Source organism: Sminthopsis crassicaudata, chromosome 4 (assembly GCF_048593235.1).
Source record: "Sminthopsis crassicaudata isolate SCR6 chromosome 4, ASM4859323v1, whole genome shotgun sequence".
In the NCBI taxonomy this organism is placed as follows: Eukaryota; Metazoa; Chordata; class Mammalia; order Dasyuromorphia; family Dasyuridae; genus Sminthopsis; species Sminthopsis crassicaudata.
In genome coordinates, this window is record NC_133620.1 from 355,881,787 (window position 1) to 355,898,068 (window position 16,282).

Below are 16,282 nucleotides of genomic sequence, written 5' to 3' on the forward strand. Positions count from 1 at the left end.
ATGATTAATAGATGATTTAGTAAATGATACATTAAATAGATGAATTAGTAAACTAAATGGTAACTAGACTGATAAATCAGGTCCTCCTAATATAGAATTTAAATTTCAGTAAAGCATTTGTCAAAGTCTCTCACGTTATTCTTATAGACAAAAGATAACTAATTTTTACATGTTTTTTTAAAAAATTATGATTCAGAAATTCTTGAATAACAGGACATTAATGGTTTAGAACAATTTGGAGGAAAGTTTCAAGTATAGATAGGACCCAAGGGATATGCTGTTTAACATTTATCAGTGATTTCAATATAGGAATAGATGCCATGCTTATCAAATTTTCAGTTGACAAGAAGATGGAATAACTAACACATTTAATGACATCTGAGCTTTAAAAAAAATCTAGAGATGTGTTAGAAGGTTGAATCATTAATAAGATAAAATTTTATAGGGATAAATCCCAAACTATGTATTTCAGCTCAAAGAATTAAATTCACAGTGAATGGGGAAAGCATGATTAAACAATAGCTTGAGTTTAAAAAAATAGGGGATAATTAGTGAATTGAAAGAGCAAAAAGAAGTCAAAGATATATTATGAATTTTTTTTAAAGTGCAACGGCAAGCAAAAAATAGGCTATATCGATAGGCAAAGCAATCAGAATAAGGTGGTAATCCCACTGTACTCTGTACCCTTGTCAAAGTATTTTATTCAGTTCTGGATATCAGATTTTTACAAGACATTGACAAATTATGACCTCTCTAGAGAAAAATGAACAGGATGGCAATAAGAGGACTCAGAGAGACTAAATAGGGAATATTTACCTCAGGGAAGAGAAAAAAAAAGCATACCAGCTACCTTTAAATATTAGAGGGCTCTCAAATGGATGGGAGTTAGGCTTGTTTTGTTTTTATCCCAGAAGACAGAAACAGACATGATATTGAGTAAATTTTCTGAACAAAAGCTTTTCAAGAACTTACATGAATTAGCTACCTTGAGAAGGACTGGGTGAACTAAAAACTAAGTGAAAACAATCAATACAATCAGGAAAGTTGCAAGGTATAAAATACATCTTTACAAGTCATAAATATTTCCATCTTTTTACCCAGAGATTCCATCTAAAATATATACAAATAATATAAAATACTTGGGAATCTAACTGCTGACACAAACACAAAGGAATTATATGAACTCAATTACAGAACATTTTATACAAATAAAGACAACTAAATAATTGGAGAAATATTTATTTTTCATTGCTAAGCTGAACTATTATAATAAAAATAACAATACCCTCTAATTGATGTATTCAGTGTCACACAAATTAAACTCCCAAAGAGTTATTTTATTGTGCTTTAAAGTTTATCTGGAGGAACAAAAAGTCCATCATCTCAAGGGAATTAATTGGGGTAGAGGGGGAAAGAAGGCAAGCATAGCAATACCAAATGTTAAAATGTAATAATGAAATTAATCAGTGTATATTGTACATATACAATATACAGACCAAAACATGCACAATAATCTAGTGTTGATAAAAAAAAAAAAAATCAAAGATCTCAGGACAGGACAAGAACTCACTATTCAATAACTTAGGAAAACTGAAAGGCAATCTGGCAGAAACACACATGTATGTACACACACAGGATTGAGTGCAACAAACTCCAAATGTATATGTGATTTAGACATAATAACATCATACCCAAATTAATTAGAGTATGGGAGAAATTATCAGTCAGATCTATGGAAATGAAAGTTTATATGCAAAACATGAACCTTTGATCACATAAAACTTAAAAGTGATTAATTCAATAATTAGAAGGAAAAAATAGGAATAATTTATTTTCAGTTCCAAATTTTTTTCACCTCTCCTGTCCTCTCCAAATTTGAAAAAGGCAGCAAAACCATAATCTATTACAAATATTACAAAGGCATGTTGACCATGTCAACAATGTAACATGGGTTAATTTTTTTAACTTTGTTGCAAATTTCTGATAAAGATCTCAGTGATTAGACACATAGGGGAAAATAGCCATTCTCCAATTAATAAGTACTCAACAAATATAGTCAGATACAATATAACAAATATAGTCTTTTCAGATGAAGAAATTCAAGCTAACAATAACCACATTTATATGTATATGTATAAGGTATTCTAAATTACTAATTAATTAGAAAAATGCAAAGCAAAACAACTATTAGGTATCATTCCAAACCTGTTAGATTGACAATCTTGATTTAAAAGAGAGGAAAGAGGAGAATGACAAATACTGGAGGAGCTGTGGGAAAAGAGACACATTAATAAATTACTGGTGGAGCTGTGAACTGGCCCAGCTATTCTACAAAGCAACTTGAAATTATACTAAAAGTTATTAAAATTGTGCATACCCTTTGACCCAGTGATATTAGTACTAGGGCTATACTCCAAAAAGATTAAATAAAAAGGAAGATATATAAGCATAAAAAATATATCTACTTCAGCTTTTTTACAGTGTTGCCCATTAAAACAAAAACTGAGGTGCTACCCATCAACTGGGGAACAAGTTATGGTACATGAATGTGACCGAATATTACTATGCTACTTTAAAAAAAAAAAGAGACAGTTTCAGAAAAAAACTTGTATGAATAATGCAAAGTGAACTTCGCAGAATCAGGTAAGCAGCTTATACAATGCTGCTAAAAAGACAAAATTTTTAAAAATTTAAGTATGCTGAGCAACACAATGACCAGTCACAATTTCAGAGGACTCAGTGAATCATGCTATCCACCTCTAGATAAGAGGTGATGGACTCTTGTCAGTTTGGAGAAGGGAAAAAGAGAGGTAAAAGGAAGAGAATTTGAAGCTCAAAATAAAATTAAATTTAAAAAATAAAAACAGGGGATTTCAGCTAGATATTCAACTACTAAAGTCCCTACCCAGCACTTGAAAAAATTAATGAAGCAATAGAAATAGTAATTAATTTCCCTTTCATTGTAGATACTAAAGCAAAGACTGGGTGATCAATTCTCTGGGAACAAGTGAAAGAGATTCTTCCTTGAATCTTCTCATTTGAAGATGTAGAGTATTTCTTACTTGGGACTCTCATTTTAATTCTTACTTGAATTTCACCACTCCTAAGAAGTCTAGTCAGATTAGTTGGGGGTCTGTTGATTTTATCTATCAACCTATTTGAAAGTTACTGCCAAGGTGGACAGAACAGATATACAAGAGAAGCTTGTAGCAATCACATCTATCATTAATTAAAGAAATTGGAATGCTTAGCTTGGAAAAGTTATGTCTTCAAGGATAGTGAAGAAGGTTTGTAAATGGATTAGATCTGTTCTGCGTCTCACCAAAGAACAGAATTAAGAGCAATGTATAGAAGTTAAGCAAAGGCAGATTAAGGAAAATCTTCCTAAGTTATTAAAGCTATATAAAAGTGGAATAACCTTGGAAGTCAGTAAGTTGCCCTTCACTAAAAGGTGTCTAAGGAAAAACTGTATGAACAATACACATGCTGTGGGAAAGATTATGCTACCTGATATTGTCTCATTATCTTGTTCTTTGAAAGCCTCCAAACTGAACTTTCTGCATTTCTGTCAAGAGTACAATCATTCTTCCTGTCTCCCAGATTTGTAACCCTGGATTTTTTTTTTTTTTTAAAAGAATCCTTACTCTCCTTTACTCTCTATTTCCAATCAATCGCCAGATCTTGCTATTTCTATTTCTGAACATACCTTTTCCATCTGATCCCCTATCTCTTGATAGGATTTAATGCAATGGCTTCTCCCACAATTCTTACACCAGTATCTCCCACTTCATCTTGCACACAGTTGCCAAAGCGAACACCCTAACTGAAGAACCAATCATAGTAATTCCCTCTACTTGAGTAAATTCCAATAATTCCCTTTCATTCTTTTGGAACCCTTTACAACCTCTTCAGAACTTATCTTTCTAGATATTATTCTTTCACTCTATAGTTCATTAAATCTAACCTTTTCTCCATACTTCACACAATGGACTTCATGTTCCTCACCTCGAGTCTATACTGGCCATACATCCCCTAAGCCTAGAATTCATTGCCTCCTTATCATAGAATTACTTTTAAGTACAACTAAATACAACTTTCTTTGCGACATTTTTCTGATTCTCCCAATGTCTGTCTTCCATTTATCCTTAACTTCATTAAACTTAATTCTCTTATATTTGTTTTTAATTCATACCTAAAAGTTCCCTATAAAACCAAAATTAGGATAGAGCACAGGTCAGAAAAACAGAGACAACAACATAAGATTATAACGTAGATATATGCATATGTTGTCTCCCAAGATAGAATGTAATTTCCTCGAGAGTGGAGATTTTTTGCCTTTATATTTCTAGCACTGAGTATTATTAAGTGCATGTCAAAAAATTATTGTTATTTGACTGACTGATGGGTACAAGCTGTCCTCTGTGTCCTTTCTTCCCACCTCTCAGATGCTGTGGTCCCTTCATTTCCCTAAACTTAAATATAAAACTAGAGCAAAATGTTTAAAATAAAAACTAGGATGGCATAACAAATGATGGAATAAAAGGAAAATCTTTTTCTAGCCCAAGACATCTTTTGTCTCACTGGGGTGAGAGTACAACAATCCAATGCAAGCCTCTTCAGCACAGGCCGTATCACATCAAGCCAACAGGTCTTCGAGGGCAACTGAATTGGCAGCAGCATCTTTCAAAGCTCTAGTACAAAGCTAGTAAGAGAATTAGACAAATAAATGGTCAAAAGGAAATTATGAGGAACCCTTTGCTGGCACTGGGTGTTGGACTGTGATGCTATTCCAGTGTTCAGTTCTGCACTGCAGTCCCAGAGTGAAAAGCAACACCAGGACACTAGAGCGGAGGCAGCCACAGGAGTACACAGACTATGGTCACAGTTCCAACATGGAAAAGAACACTTGTGGTGACTTACAAAGTAGAGCACAAGTCAGGAAAACAGTGACAACATTAGATAATACCATCTGAGAGAAACTGAAACTTATAAAAGACACTCATTACTACCTCTGAACACATCAGTGTCAAAACAGGTCTTAAAAAAACAGAATAGGCCAAATGGTAAGAGGCAAAAGTCTCCTGAAGAGAAAGAACTCCTTAAAAATTAGCATCCAAAAAAAAAAAAAAAAAAAAAAAAAAAAAAAAGAAGAAGAAGAAATTCCTTAAAAATTAGAACCAGTCAAATGGAAGTTCATGACTCAAACCTCTTTAGAAAAAACTGACATGGAAAATAGACACAGGAGAGATAATATAAGAATTATTGGACTATCTGGAAATCATGATTCGCCACCCCACAAATAAAAAGGGGGGGGCCTTGACATTACCCTCTTTCAAAAAGAGGATTTTTTTTTAAATCAAGGAAAAATGCTTTAGTAACTTACTAAAAAAAAAAAAAAAAAAAAAAAAAAAAAAAAAAAAGCTAAAAATAGAAATGGAAGGAATCCACCACCTGATAAGGTCAAAAAGAGATAGCCCAAGATACAGGAAATTCCTGTCTTAGAAGAGGTTAAAGGAGATAACTTGAGATACAAATGAAATTTCTGTCTTATTTACAAATATCTCCGGAACCTCTTGGATAACATCTCAATACAAACTTTGTTTTTTGACCCTGATTATGTATAAAAAGAATTTCTAAAAATGTATTCCTTGCACTCGGTATCCTTACCTTATGGCCGCCAACTGGCGTCCCCTTGCCAGGCAGTTTGGTCTTTCTAGAGGCCAAATGCCTGTCTATCCCTTTACTATCAATAAAGACCTTGTTTGAGCAGCGAATTCATTCGCTATCCGGACCTGGACTTGGTTACTTTGGGGAAGGAGAGAGAGGTAATTAGACAACCAGAAATGGAGCTGATCCATCTCGGCTTAGAGCCTCAGTTTCTCCTCATTACCCCCTAAAAGAGCTCTCAAGATAAAAACTCCAGGAATGTTATAATCAAATCCCAGAGCTCCCATGTCAAGAGCAAAATGTTGTAAACAGCCACAATTTAAACAGTCATTCCCCAACTGATAAATGGTCAAAAGATATGTAGTTTTCAGAAAGAAAAAAAACCCTCAAAGAAATCTCTCTCTCTCTCTTATATATGTATAATATATATGTATATATATATATATATATATATATATATATATATATATATATACAATAAATATATAATATATATGTATATCTCTCTTATATATATATATGTGTGTGTGTGTGTGTGTGTGTGTGTGTGTGTGTGTGTGCGCTAAATAATTACTGATTAGAGAAACACAAATTAAAACAATTCTGAAATACTATTCTACCTCATAACTATTAGTTTGGCTAGTAGGACAAAGGAAACATGATCATCATTGGAGGAGATGTAGTTAAAAATTGGGACACTAAAGTAGTTTGATTTTATAGGCGGGGAATTTTTTTTAAAGTTATATACTGTGCAGCCTTTTCACTGTTACTATACTGCAAAGATTATACTCTGGCAGAAACTTGGTGATAATATCAGACCACCCCCTCCCCAAAAGGGAATTATGATTCACATTCTATTAATACAACCTAATTGGAACAATATCACTAAATAATCACCTTCTCTTTATATAATCCTATACTTTGGTATAAAAACTCAAAGCCCAAAGACAGTGCATATTTGTTCCCTTGAAATAAAATGGCTTCCTTAGTAGAATTTAAAGAAATAAAAAATAACATACAATATAGCCTGGTGTAAAAAACTGCTTTAAAGTTTTTTTAAACTTTTAAAAAAGGGAAAAACTGCTTTAAAGTTTCAAATTGAAATAAAATACCTTCCTGAAATACCAATTTTTAAAGACATAATAGTTTCCACACACTATATAAAGCCATTTAGGAAATTTCATCTTAAATTGAAGCCTAATCATTTAAAGCAAAATCATTTCTCCCATCAACATTCCCAGGATAATGCAGCAAGTTTAATAACAGCATTTAGTAGATCAGAACTAATAAAACTTCAGTACTTTTTTATTCATTGTACATGTCTTGTGATTATTTAAATACAAAAGGGATTTAGAGAAACCACTAACCAATTTCTTATAGTTGTTTAAGTATATATAAAACAATTGATAATTAAAATTAGATAAATAATCTGCTTCTTTATGAAAAATCCATTCAATTTTAAGTAAAATTTTTTTTAAAAACAAATTTCAACTTAATTACCTTCATGATATGAAAATTATGGGAATTCTTTGGAGTTAAAGTTTATACCATAAGTAATGCAATTAGTTTCAAAATTTTTTATTTTAAAATCAAATATATAAAGAAACAATTAGAATGATAATCTATCTCTGCAATAAATATTAAACTAACATTTTAGTTTTCCAAATATTTTCACACTCATTTTATTTCATTTGTCCACTATAATAATCATTTGGGAAATAAGGACATTTTATAAATGAAGAAATTGAGTTTAAATTGTTTTAAAAAGTAGACATTCTAATTGATGTTTTCTAAGAATTTATGTAGATAGATAGGGAGGCTGTGGATGGTGATAGTGTTAAAATATGGAGAATACAAAACAAGTATTTCTATTCATGGGTTAAGAGTATTTAGTTTCATAAACAGTATTCTAAAAAAATCTTAATATCAATTTGAAACAAAGAACTAAACATCACTACCAGCATCTTTTAACATAATTCTTCTTAGTTTTAGAGTAGTTACTGAATAATTTGGACTGTGAATATGTAATCACAAGTGCCCTTAACTGAACTGGCACTTCTGATTGTTTTTTGGGGTTTTTTTTTTCAAAGCGTTATATTCAATGTTCAGAAACATTACATAAACTTTAATCTTTTGTAATTAATTAAAGCTGTCCAGGACAAAACAAGGAAAGGGGAGTTAAATTTTTTTTTAAAACTTTAGCTAAAAGATAAACAGTGATTTCTACCTCTGTACTAGGAAGGGGGGATTGATTTTTTTTAAACTTTACTGGACCTTTTCTTTTCAAATAACTAAAAGGTAAACAGCGGTTCTTGCTCTATATACTAAAAGAATAGCAGCCAAAGTAAAGAGATTAACAAATGCAGTTCCCGCGCCACCCCCCAACAAGCATGGACATTTGCCACCCAAGTCTCTACAAAGAAAAGAAGAAAGGATAACATCTGATAAAACAATAGTGAATAGGGTTTATAAAGCTTTCACAGCTTTGATGCCTAAATAATGAAAAACTGAGCTCACTATCAAAAATAAATATTTCAAATCCCTTTTGGTTTAAAAACTCTTTAAATGAGGAAAAGAATTGATTTGAAGGTTTCTATGAATTCTAGCGTGAAATAATGAACACAATGATAGAAGAATTCCCATCAAGCCGTACAAAATATACTCCCTTTCTTGGGCAATTAATGTCAAAATCTAGGATCTAAAAGCTTAGAAATGTGTAAGTGCTTCATGAGACAGGATAAACTTGGGCTGCAAGGCTCCACAATGTTCTTATTCATTCACTTTACCATAAGCCACTTTTCAAGACCATGCTGTCCTTGTACTCACGTTTAAACCCAAAGTGAACATTATTTCTTCTGCCCTCAGGTAGCCCACACAAAGCTTTCTCTCCCCAGGTCCCAGCTCCAAAAATCACTTTAACAAGTGCCTATCTTCGCTTCGGGCTATCTCCCATTGTTTCATTCTGCAAGCTAAGGAATACAGCAAAGAGCAGGCGGCAGGAGGGGGTGGGGAGGTGGGGAAAACGAGTCCTGCTGCTACAGCTACAGCCACTGCCGCTGCTTCTGCCTCCAGGGTTAGGGACCAGTGGTGAAAAGGTAGAGAGGTGGGGTGGGGGAAAAGGAAAGATGCCCCAGCTGGCGGGTAGCAGAGGAGCAGCAGGGAGAGGAGAATACCTGAGTATCCTGGGCAGGTTCTGCGTCAGAGCTGGCACACCGGTAGAAATAGAAAAGTGCACAAGAAGCAGAACAGAGAGCGACACCAAGATAGCTGAATTAATGACCACCGCCCCGCCAACGAAGCCAAACACAAACAGCAGCATGCATCCAGGACTCATGGCGCTGTGCGGGCATGGTGACCCGCCGATGAGAGGAGCGAGGAGGCTACAGAACAGGGGCCACGGAGGTATCTTTGTAGTGCAAGTTTGTCATTCAGCAGCCAGGGCCACAAAAACAATGCCATCAGCAGCTCTCCACTGGGCTCTGCAGCAGTGGCGGCAGTAGCAGCGGAGGCAGCAGCAGCGGCAGCGACTCCCAATCAATGACATCACCCTACTCTCCCCACCTCACAACCATAGAGCTGCCGCTCTTCGCATCTGGGCAGCAGCCCCGGGAGACAGCCTGCTTATTAACTGGTTTTTTCCCCCTTCACGAATTGTCCTGGCTAACCTCATTGGTCACAAAGCCTGCTGATCTACATAATTTATTCACAATTCCACATCAAACAAGCATCCAGCTAATAACCCTTTCAAACCCGTACCTTGGCAACAACAACAAAAATGGACTAAACGGGATGATAGAATTTAAAGTTATTTACAAACTCTGAGGTTAATTAAAAACCACTACCCCCCCCCAACTAAAATCTTTCATCAAGTTTTTTTATGTGTTGTTGGGGGTTTTCTGGATTTTTTTAGGGGGGGGAGGTGGTAAAAAACAGATAAAGTTTATCTCCTGATTGAGCCTTTTAATAATCAAGGCTGCTTCCATTCTTTTCTCCTCTATTCTCTCCCACAACATTCCAAGCATAGAACAGAACTTTCTGAATCAGCCTGACTGTTGTTCTAGGATTGAAGAACACAGCAACACAGAAATAAATATTTTTTTGCCCATTTTCAAGGCAAAATATATAACAAAGCTTACCTAATTCTACAATGAGTTGTGGATTCTAGTTGATCACTCCCTGATAGCTGATGAAGTTTTGTTTTTTCTAAGTGTTCCATATAATTATGGATCATCTATTTAAAAAAAAAAAAAAAGAAAGAAAAGAAAAAAACATGAATTAAAATGAACATTACTCAGAATTAAAAGGTATTTACTATTATAGAGGAATATCTCATTTCTATACAAGTTTCATATTTATGCTTTTATATATAAGGACTTCTCAGTAACATACAAAATGATATTAAAAATATGAAAGTTTAGGAATGGTACTTAGTGAAACCAACATCTGTAACATATCAAAAGACTTTTCATAACTTATTACATCTTAATATTACTACAATTATTCCTAGGTAAGTATTTCAAGAAAATAAGAATGAAGGAGAAAAGAAAAGTCACTGGTTAAAAACATAAGCTAACATTTTTTAGAAACCCATTAAGTAAATCAACGAAAAAAGTGAAATATATATGATTTTTTTTTTACCACACAGCCAAAAGTACAGAATTGTAAAAATCATTTTTAATTTAGTATGTACAAAGAATTATAATATGCAGTTTTAACTTAGTTCTGTGAAAAAAAATGAAGGTTTTTTCCAATTCTAAAATGGAAAAATTAATTAACAGGAATGGAACATATTTCTCATCTACATTATTTTTATGCTAATTTCAGATTATTTTATTGAATATACTTGTCTCTTCAACTTCTCTCAGATCAAGTACTAAATTTAAAAAGTTTTATCTAGAATTTCAATGTTTGAAAGCTTAAAACACTAATATTATTTTAAAAAATAATCTTCAAACATCCATAATGCAACATGTATTTCAGTGACATTTTAAAAAACAAACAGAATTCAGAAACATCATACTAAAAAGTGTTAGACAAAAAGAGTAACATAAGTCCATGTTAGGATGTTTGTATAGGAAATAAGCAGTTATTTATTATAAGGGACTGAAAAAGAAAACTATAAAGCTGAAGAAAAAGAACATGAATAACAAATTGTTTCAAATGATCAAAAAGAACAAATCTTTATTGAAGAAATACTGTAGAAAATTTGCTTATAATTAAGAGGCATACAAATTACTTTATCAAACCAGTTTAGTGATCAAATAACATTTTTCTTCTGAAAAGTTATGCCCTTATTTTACTAACATGTCAAAAAACAGCAAGGAAACCAGCATGCTATTTCTAAATATAGAAACCCTTTTACAAAAAGATACAATATTAAGGGGGGGGGGGGGGGAGGAATACACTGAAATAAAATACACTGAAAATATTAGAAAATAGTTATAGCATTTAAGTGTTAAAGTGAAACATTCCCTTCTAGCCTATAAAATGGCAGTCACCAGGGTTTTTTTTGGGAAACTATCCAACAAATCTTTTAAGCAATCTAGTCACTTTCTTCTAATAGAACTTCTAAGAAAAACTCTTCTAAGACCATAAAGAAATGCATTAAAATTTATGTTTGAGTTTAGATTTGGGTAAAAGTTTTAACTAAAAAATTCTAATTATTCCTATTTAAATCTACTGTGGTTACTATGTCACATCATCACAAAAATATACTCTTATATGCAACAATCAACACATCAATTAATATGATAAATGATTACTTAGAGCTTAAATGGATATGAAAAACATCAAGTTTTAAAATTTATTTAAAAATAAAATTAGTGCTTAGCAAATTCAACTCAAATAATCAATAAATAGTCAGCCATTTCTAAGCTTCATAGATAGATTAAAATAGTAAAATGGGATGTTTTTTAACTTTAAAAAAAAAGGCAGGAAATTTTTCAATTCTCATCACTAACACTTATTTTCTACAAATATAGTAGTCAATCTCTAAGCATTAGTTTAAGAGTTTCAGCGCGGGCACTGATATGAAAACAGAAAAATGAAACAGACAGCCTTTTCTTTAAAAGAGTTTATGTTATATGTTCCCAGATAAGTAAATACTGACTCTAGAATTCCTGAGAAAATCAGTGAAGTCTCTAGAAGGAGGTAGCTCTTAAACTGAGCATTAAAGGGACCTAAAAAGTCAAACAAGATGTTGAGAATGCATCCCAGAAATATATATTAAATGCAGAGAGAACATTCTTCTTTATAATTATAACAGCAAAGGTCTCAGCTGTTCATATCTAAAATAATAAAAGTTCCTTTATAGGAACACAATTACAAAACACTTTCCACACCAAAGTCAGATCTAATCAACTGGAAAAGTATCAAGGGTTCATGAATAGGCCAAGAGAATATAATAAATTAATCTACTTAATGCCATACCAATCAAACTCCCAAGAAATTATTTTACAGATATAGAAAAAAATAATAATAAAAGTTCATCTGGAAGAACTAAAGACCAAGAATTTCAAGGGAATTAATTTTTAAAATGCAAATGAAGAAGCCTACCTGTACAAGACCTAAAACCATATTACAAAGCAGCAGTCATCAAAATCATTGCTACTGCCTAAGAAATAAAGCATTGATTAGTGGGATAGAGTCACAGGACAAATGTCGATGACTACAGTAATCTAGTGTTTCACAAACCCAAAGACCCCAGCTTTTGGGATAAAAATTTACATATGACAAAAATTGCTGGGAAAACTGGAAACTAGCACTGACTCACATCTAACATTACATACACCAAGATAAGATCCAAATGGGTTCTTGATTTATAAAGAGTGATATAACAAGGGCAGCTAGGTAGCGCAACGGTTAAAGCACCAGCCCTTAAGTCAAGAGGACCTAAGTTCAAATATGACCTCAGACACTAAACACTTCCTGGCTAGTTTACCTCTCAGATCTGTGGAGAAGGAATGAATTTGTTAACAAAGAAGAATTAGAGTAGATTACTGAATACCAAATAGATAATTTTGATTATATAAAGTAAAACAAATTTTGTACAAACAAAACTAATGCAGACAAGATTAGAAAGGATGCAACAAACTGAAAAATATTTACATTCAAAGGCCTCATTTGTAAAATTTCATAGAATTGACTCAAATTTATAAGAATTCAAAATTATAAGATCATCAATTCTCCAACTGGTAAATGGTCAAAAGATGAACAATTTTCAGATGAAGAAATTAAAATCATTTCTAGTCATATGAAAAAGTGCTCTAGATCACTATTGATCAGAGAAATGCAAATTGAGACAATTCTAAAGTACCACTATATACTTCTCAGATGGCTGAAGATAATGACAAATGTCGAGGGGATGTGGGAAAACTACGACACTAATACATTGTTGGTAGAATTGTGAATGGATCCAACCATTCTGGAGAGCAGAACTATGCTCAAAAAGTTATCAAACTGTGCATACCCTTTGACTCTCCAAAAGTGTTTCTACGGGATTATATCCCAAAGAGATCTTAAAAAAGGGAAAGAGACCCACATATGTGAAAATGTTTGTGGCACCCCTCTTTGTAGTGATAAGAAATTGGAAACTGAGTGGATGCCCATCAGTTGGAGAATGGCTGAATATGTTATGGTATGTGAATGTTATGGAATATTATTGTTTTAAAAGAAACAATCAGCAGAAGCCAGGAGAGTCTTACATGAACTGATGCTAAGAGAAATGAGCAAAACAGGAAATCACTTTGCATGGCAACAAGAAGATTGCACAATCAATTCTGATGGACATGGCTCTTTTCAACAATGAGATAATTCAGACCAGTTCCAATGAACTTTGAGTGTAGATGGTTTTCATCATCACAAGAGGCCTGTGTGAACTAAGTGTGCATCACAACATAGCATTTTCACTCTTTTTCTGTTGTTTGTTTGCATTTTATTTTTTCTCTTTTTTTCCTTTTTGATTTGATTTCTTGGGCAGCTAGATAATTGTATAAATATGTATGCATATATTGAATTTAATATATTTTTACCATCTAGGGAAGGAGGGTGGGGGAAATGAGGGAAGAATCAAAAAAATTGTTCATGCATGTGTTTTGAAAGTGGAAAACTTTAAAAAAATAATTAGAAAAGTTCCTTTTGGAAACTTTATTTGAAAGCAATTTCAAAATGGGGAACTACAAAATATCCTTTTCAAATAGTTGATATCAAGTATCATTTTAAATAAAGAGTCCACATAATACTATATACCCAGCTTGACTTCACAATTATCAGAGAATAAAAGAATTTGAGAGCCAGGGGGGAAAAAAGTCAACAATCATGGCACTTGAACGGAATTCACACTAAACATAATCACAAGGACTCATTTGGGAATTTTTAGAGACTTCAAAGGAGGGAGGAGTCATTATTCAAATTAAATTTTCTCCTCCAAAGTCTCTTTTAAGTCTCTCTTAATTGCCAAATATAAAGGCCTCAGTTCTCAATTCACATTCTTGACCTATCTGATATACTGAGACCCTACATCACCCTGTCTGTCAATAAACATCTATTAAGCACTTATGTACCAGGCTCTGTGCAAAGCACTGGGATAAGAAAGGAAAAGCAAAACTTAAAATCTAACAGGAAAAGACAATATGCAAAAGTAAGCTGGAGTGCAGGATGGAGGTGGGAGGAAGAGAGGAGGATAAGAATCCAGTCCAAAGCCTATAGGAAATGAAGAGATGGTTTCTAGGAGATTTCTAAATGGAGACTTTTTTGTGTCATCCTCTAATAAAGAGGTAGAAGATACTAACATGGTGAGTATTAATCCAATCTCACAAACCTCCTGAATAGGTTCTTTTCTCTTAAGTTTTCATCTTTCTTGGTTCTCCTATCTGTCCCAATCTCCTTTGATGGTTCTTTAGCCATGTCACATCCACTAATAGTTAAGTACCCCAAAGTCTCTCTCTTGGATCCCTTTTCTTTTGTTCCATACTTTTCTCATTTGGCTATCTCATAAACTCTAGTGAATTCAATGATCATTTCTATGCAGATGATTCCTAGATTATCTATCCTTATATTCTCTTTGGAGCTTTAGTTATGCATTACCAATGTCCTCTTTAACATCTCAAATGCCAGGTGCACCAAAGGCAATTGGAACTTAATATGTCCAAAAATGAACTTCAAACATACACCTCCCCAAAACTTCCTGAGCACAAACTTATTGTCATACTCAACTTCTCTTTATTCATCCCACAGATTCGAGCTATGTTCAAATCTTGGTTATATAAGCATAACAAGTCCCATATATATTTCCTTTTCTCCACTTCTATAGTCCTAGTTCGGGCCTTTTACACTTCTTGCTTGGGCTAGTGAAATAGCTTTCTGACATATCTCCCCACCTCAAATTTCTCCCTACTTCCCATTCTCCCTTCAGTTTAGTTTATTTTCTATAATTTCACCCTCACCCTTGTGCTCAAGAAGCCTTAAATGCTCCCCAAAACTCTAGAATCAAATATGAAATCTTCTCTTTGGTATTTAGAGCTCCTCCACTACTTGACTACTTCCTAGTGTCCAGATATTACGGTCTACCTGCTGGTCCACACATATGACACTCTACCCCCCATTTCTGTGTCTTTGCACTACCCCTCAAGCTTAAGACACTCTGCTCCCTTCTTAGTTTCCCTGACTTCCTTGCAAATAGTTCAAATCTTAGCAACTACAGGGAAGCCTTTCCAATTTGCCCATTTGCTAATGATATCAGTTAAGTGGCCCTAAGATACTACCTTGATAACAAGCTATTTAAACTGTCTGTTTCCTCCACTGTAAAATAATAATAATAATGATAATTATAATAATAATAATGATAATAATAATAATAATAATAATAGTTGTGACAATTAAATGGAATAAAATACAGCACAATAAGCTTAACAAATACTTGCTGGCTTATCTATGTCCCTTCTGTGCCATTCTCTTTTTCCAGGGTCCTAGCTCCAAATACAGAACTTCCATTAACTACTTTCATTTTTCTATGCCATGCTATTTCTTCATTGTATATTTTGAGCTCCTTTAAGTCTCCCCATTTCTCTACTTTTTCTATTTGTCATTCTTTTACTTTATCTGAAGCATTTCTTGTAGTTTTGAAAGGAATATACATTCATTGGATGTACATTCTCATTTAACCAGGTTGCCTGAAATAAATGAGGTAACACTGAAAAACTTTATCCAAAATATGAAATCCTGATTTCAAGCTGAGCAACCCTGAATTCAAATCCTAATACTTATTTGCTATATGTGTCATTCTGGACAAAGTATTTAATCTTCTGAGCCTCAAGGGATGAAAAATTAAGAGGAAGATTTGGGCATTAGACTGCTCTCAATTCAACCTCTCATTTTACAAAAAGGAAAATTAGACTCAAAGAGGTGAAGTGACTCACCTGGTTACACAGGCAGAATCAGTCTCTTCATATGTAAAGGAGGACAAAAATATTTGCAAGCACAAACAACCTGTTTTGATGATTCAAATAAAATGTATAAAGTTTTCTGTAAACCTTATGGCATTGTATAATTGTGAGCTATTATTTACACTAACAGTAAATTAAGGGATGATTATTTGCTTTATAAAACCCTTCTTTAT

General features: G+C 33.3%; 1 protein-coding gene across 4 annotated transcripts in view; it reads right to left on the minus strand.

Moving 5' to 3' along the window:
* The window catches only part of SPAG9 (sperm associated antigen 9), a 130,457-nt gene that overhangs the window by 61,925 nt on the left and 52,250 nt on the right, over positions 1-16,282 (minus strand). For 2 of the 4 annotated variants that reach the window (XM_074261789.1, XM_074261788.1), the window contains exon 4: positions 9,804-9,898. In XM_074261789.1, the coding sequence (XP_074117890.1) occupies positions 9,804-9,898 (95 nt within the window). Of the gene's footprint in view, positions 1-8,840; positions 9,262-9,803; positions 9,899-16,282 lie in introns of those variants that run through there. The other 2 variants (XM_074261792.1, XM_074261791.1) reach the window with 1 other exon arrangement.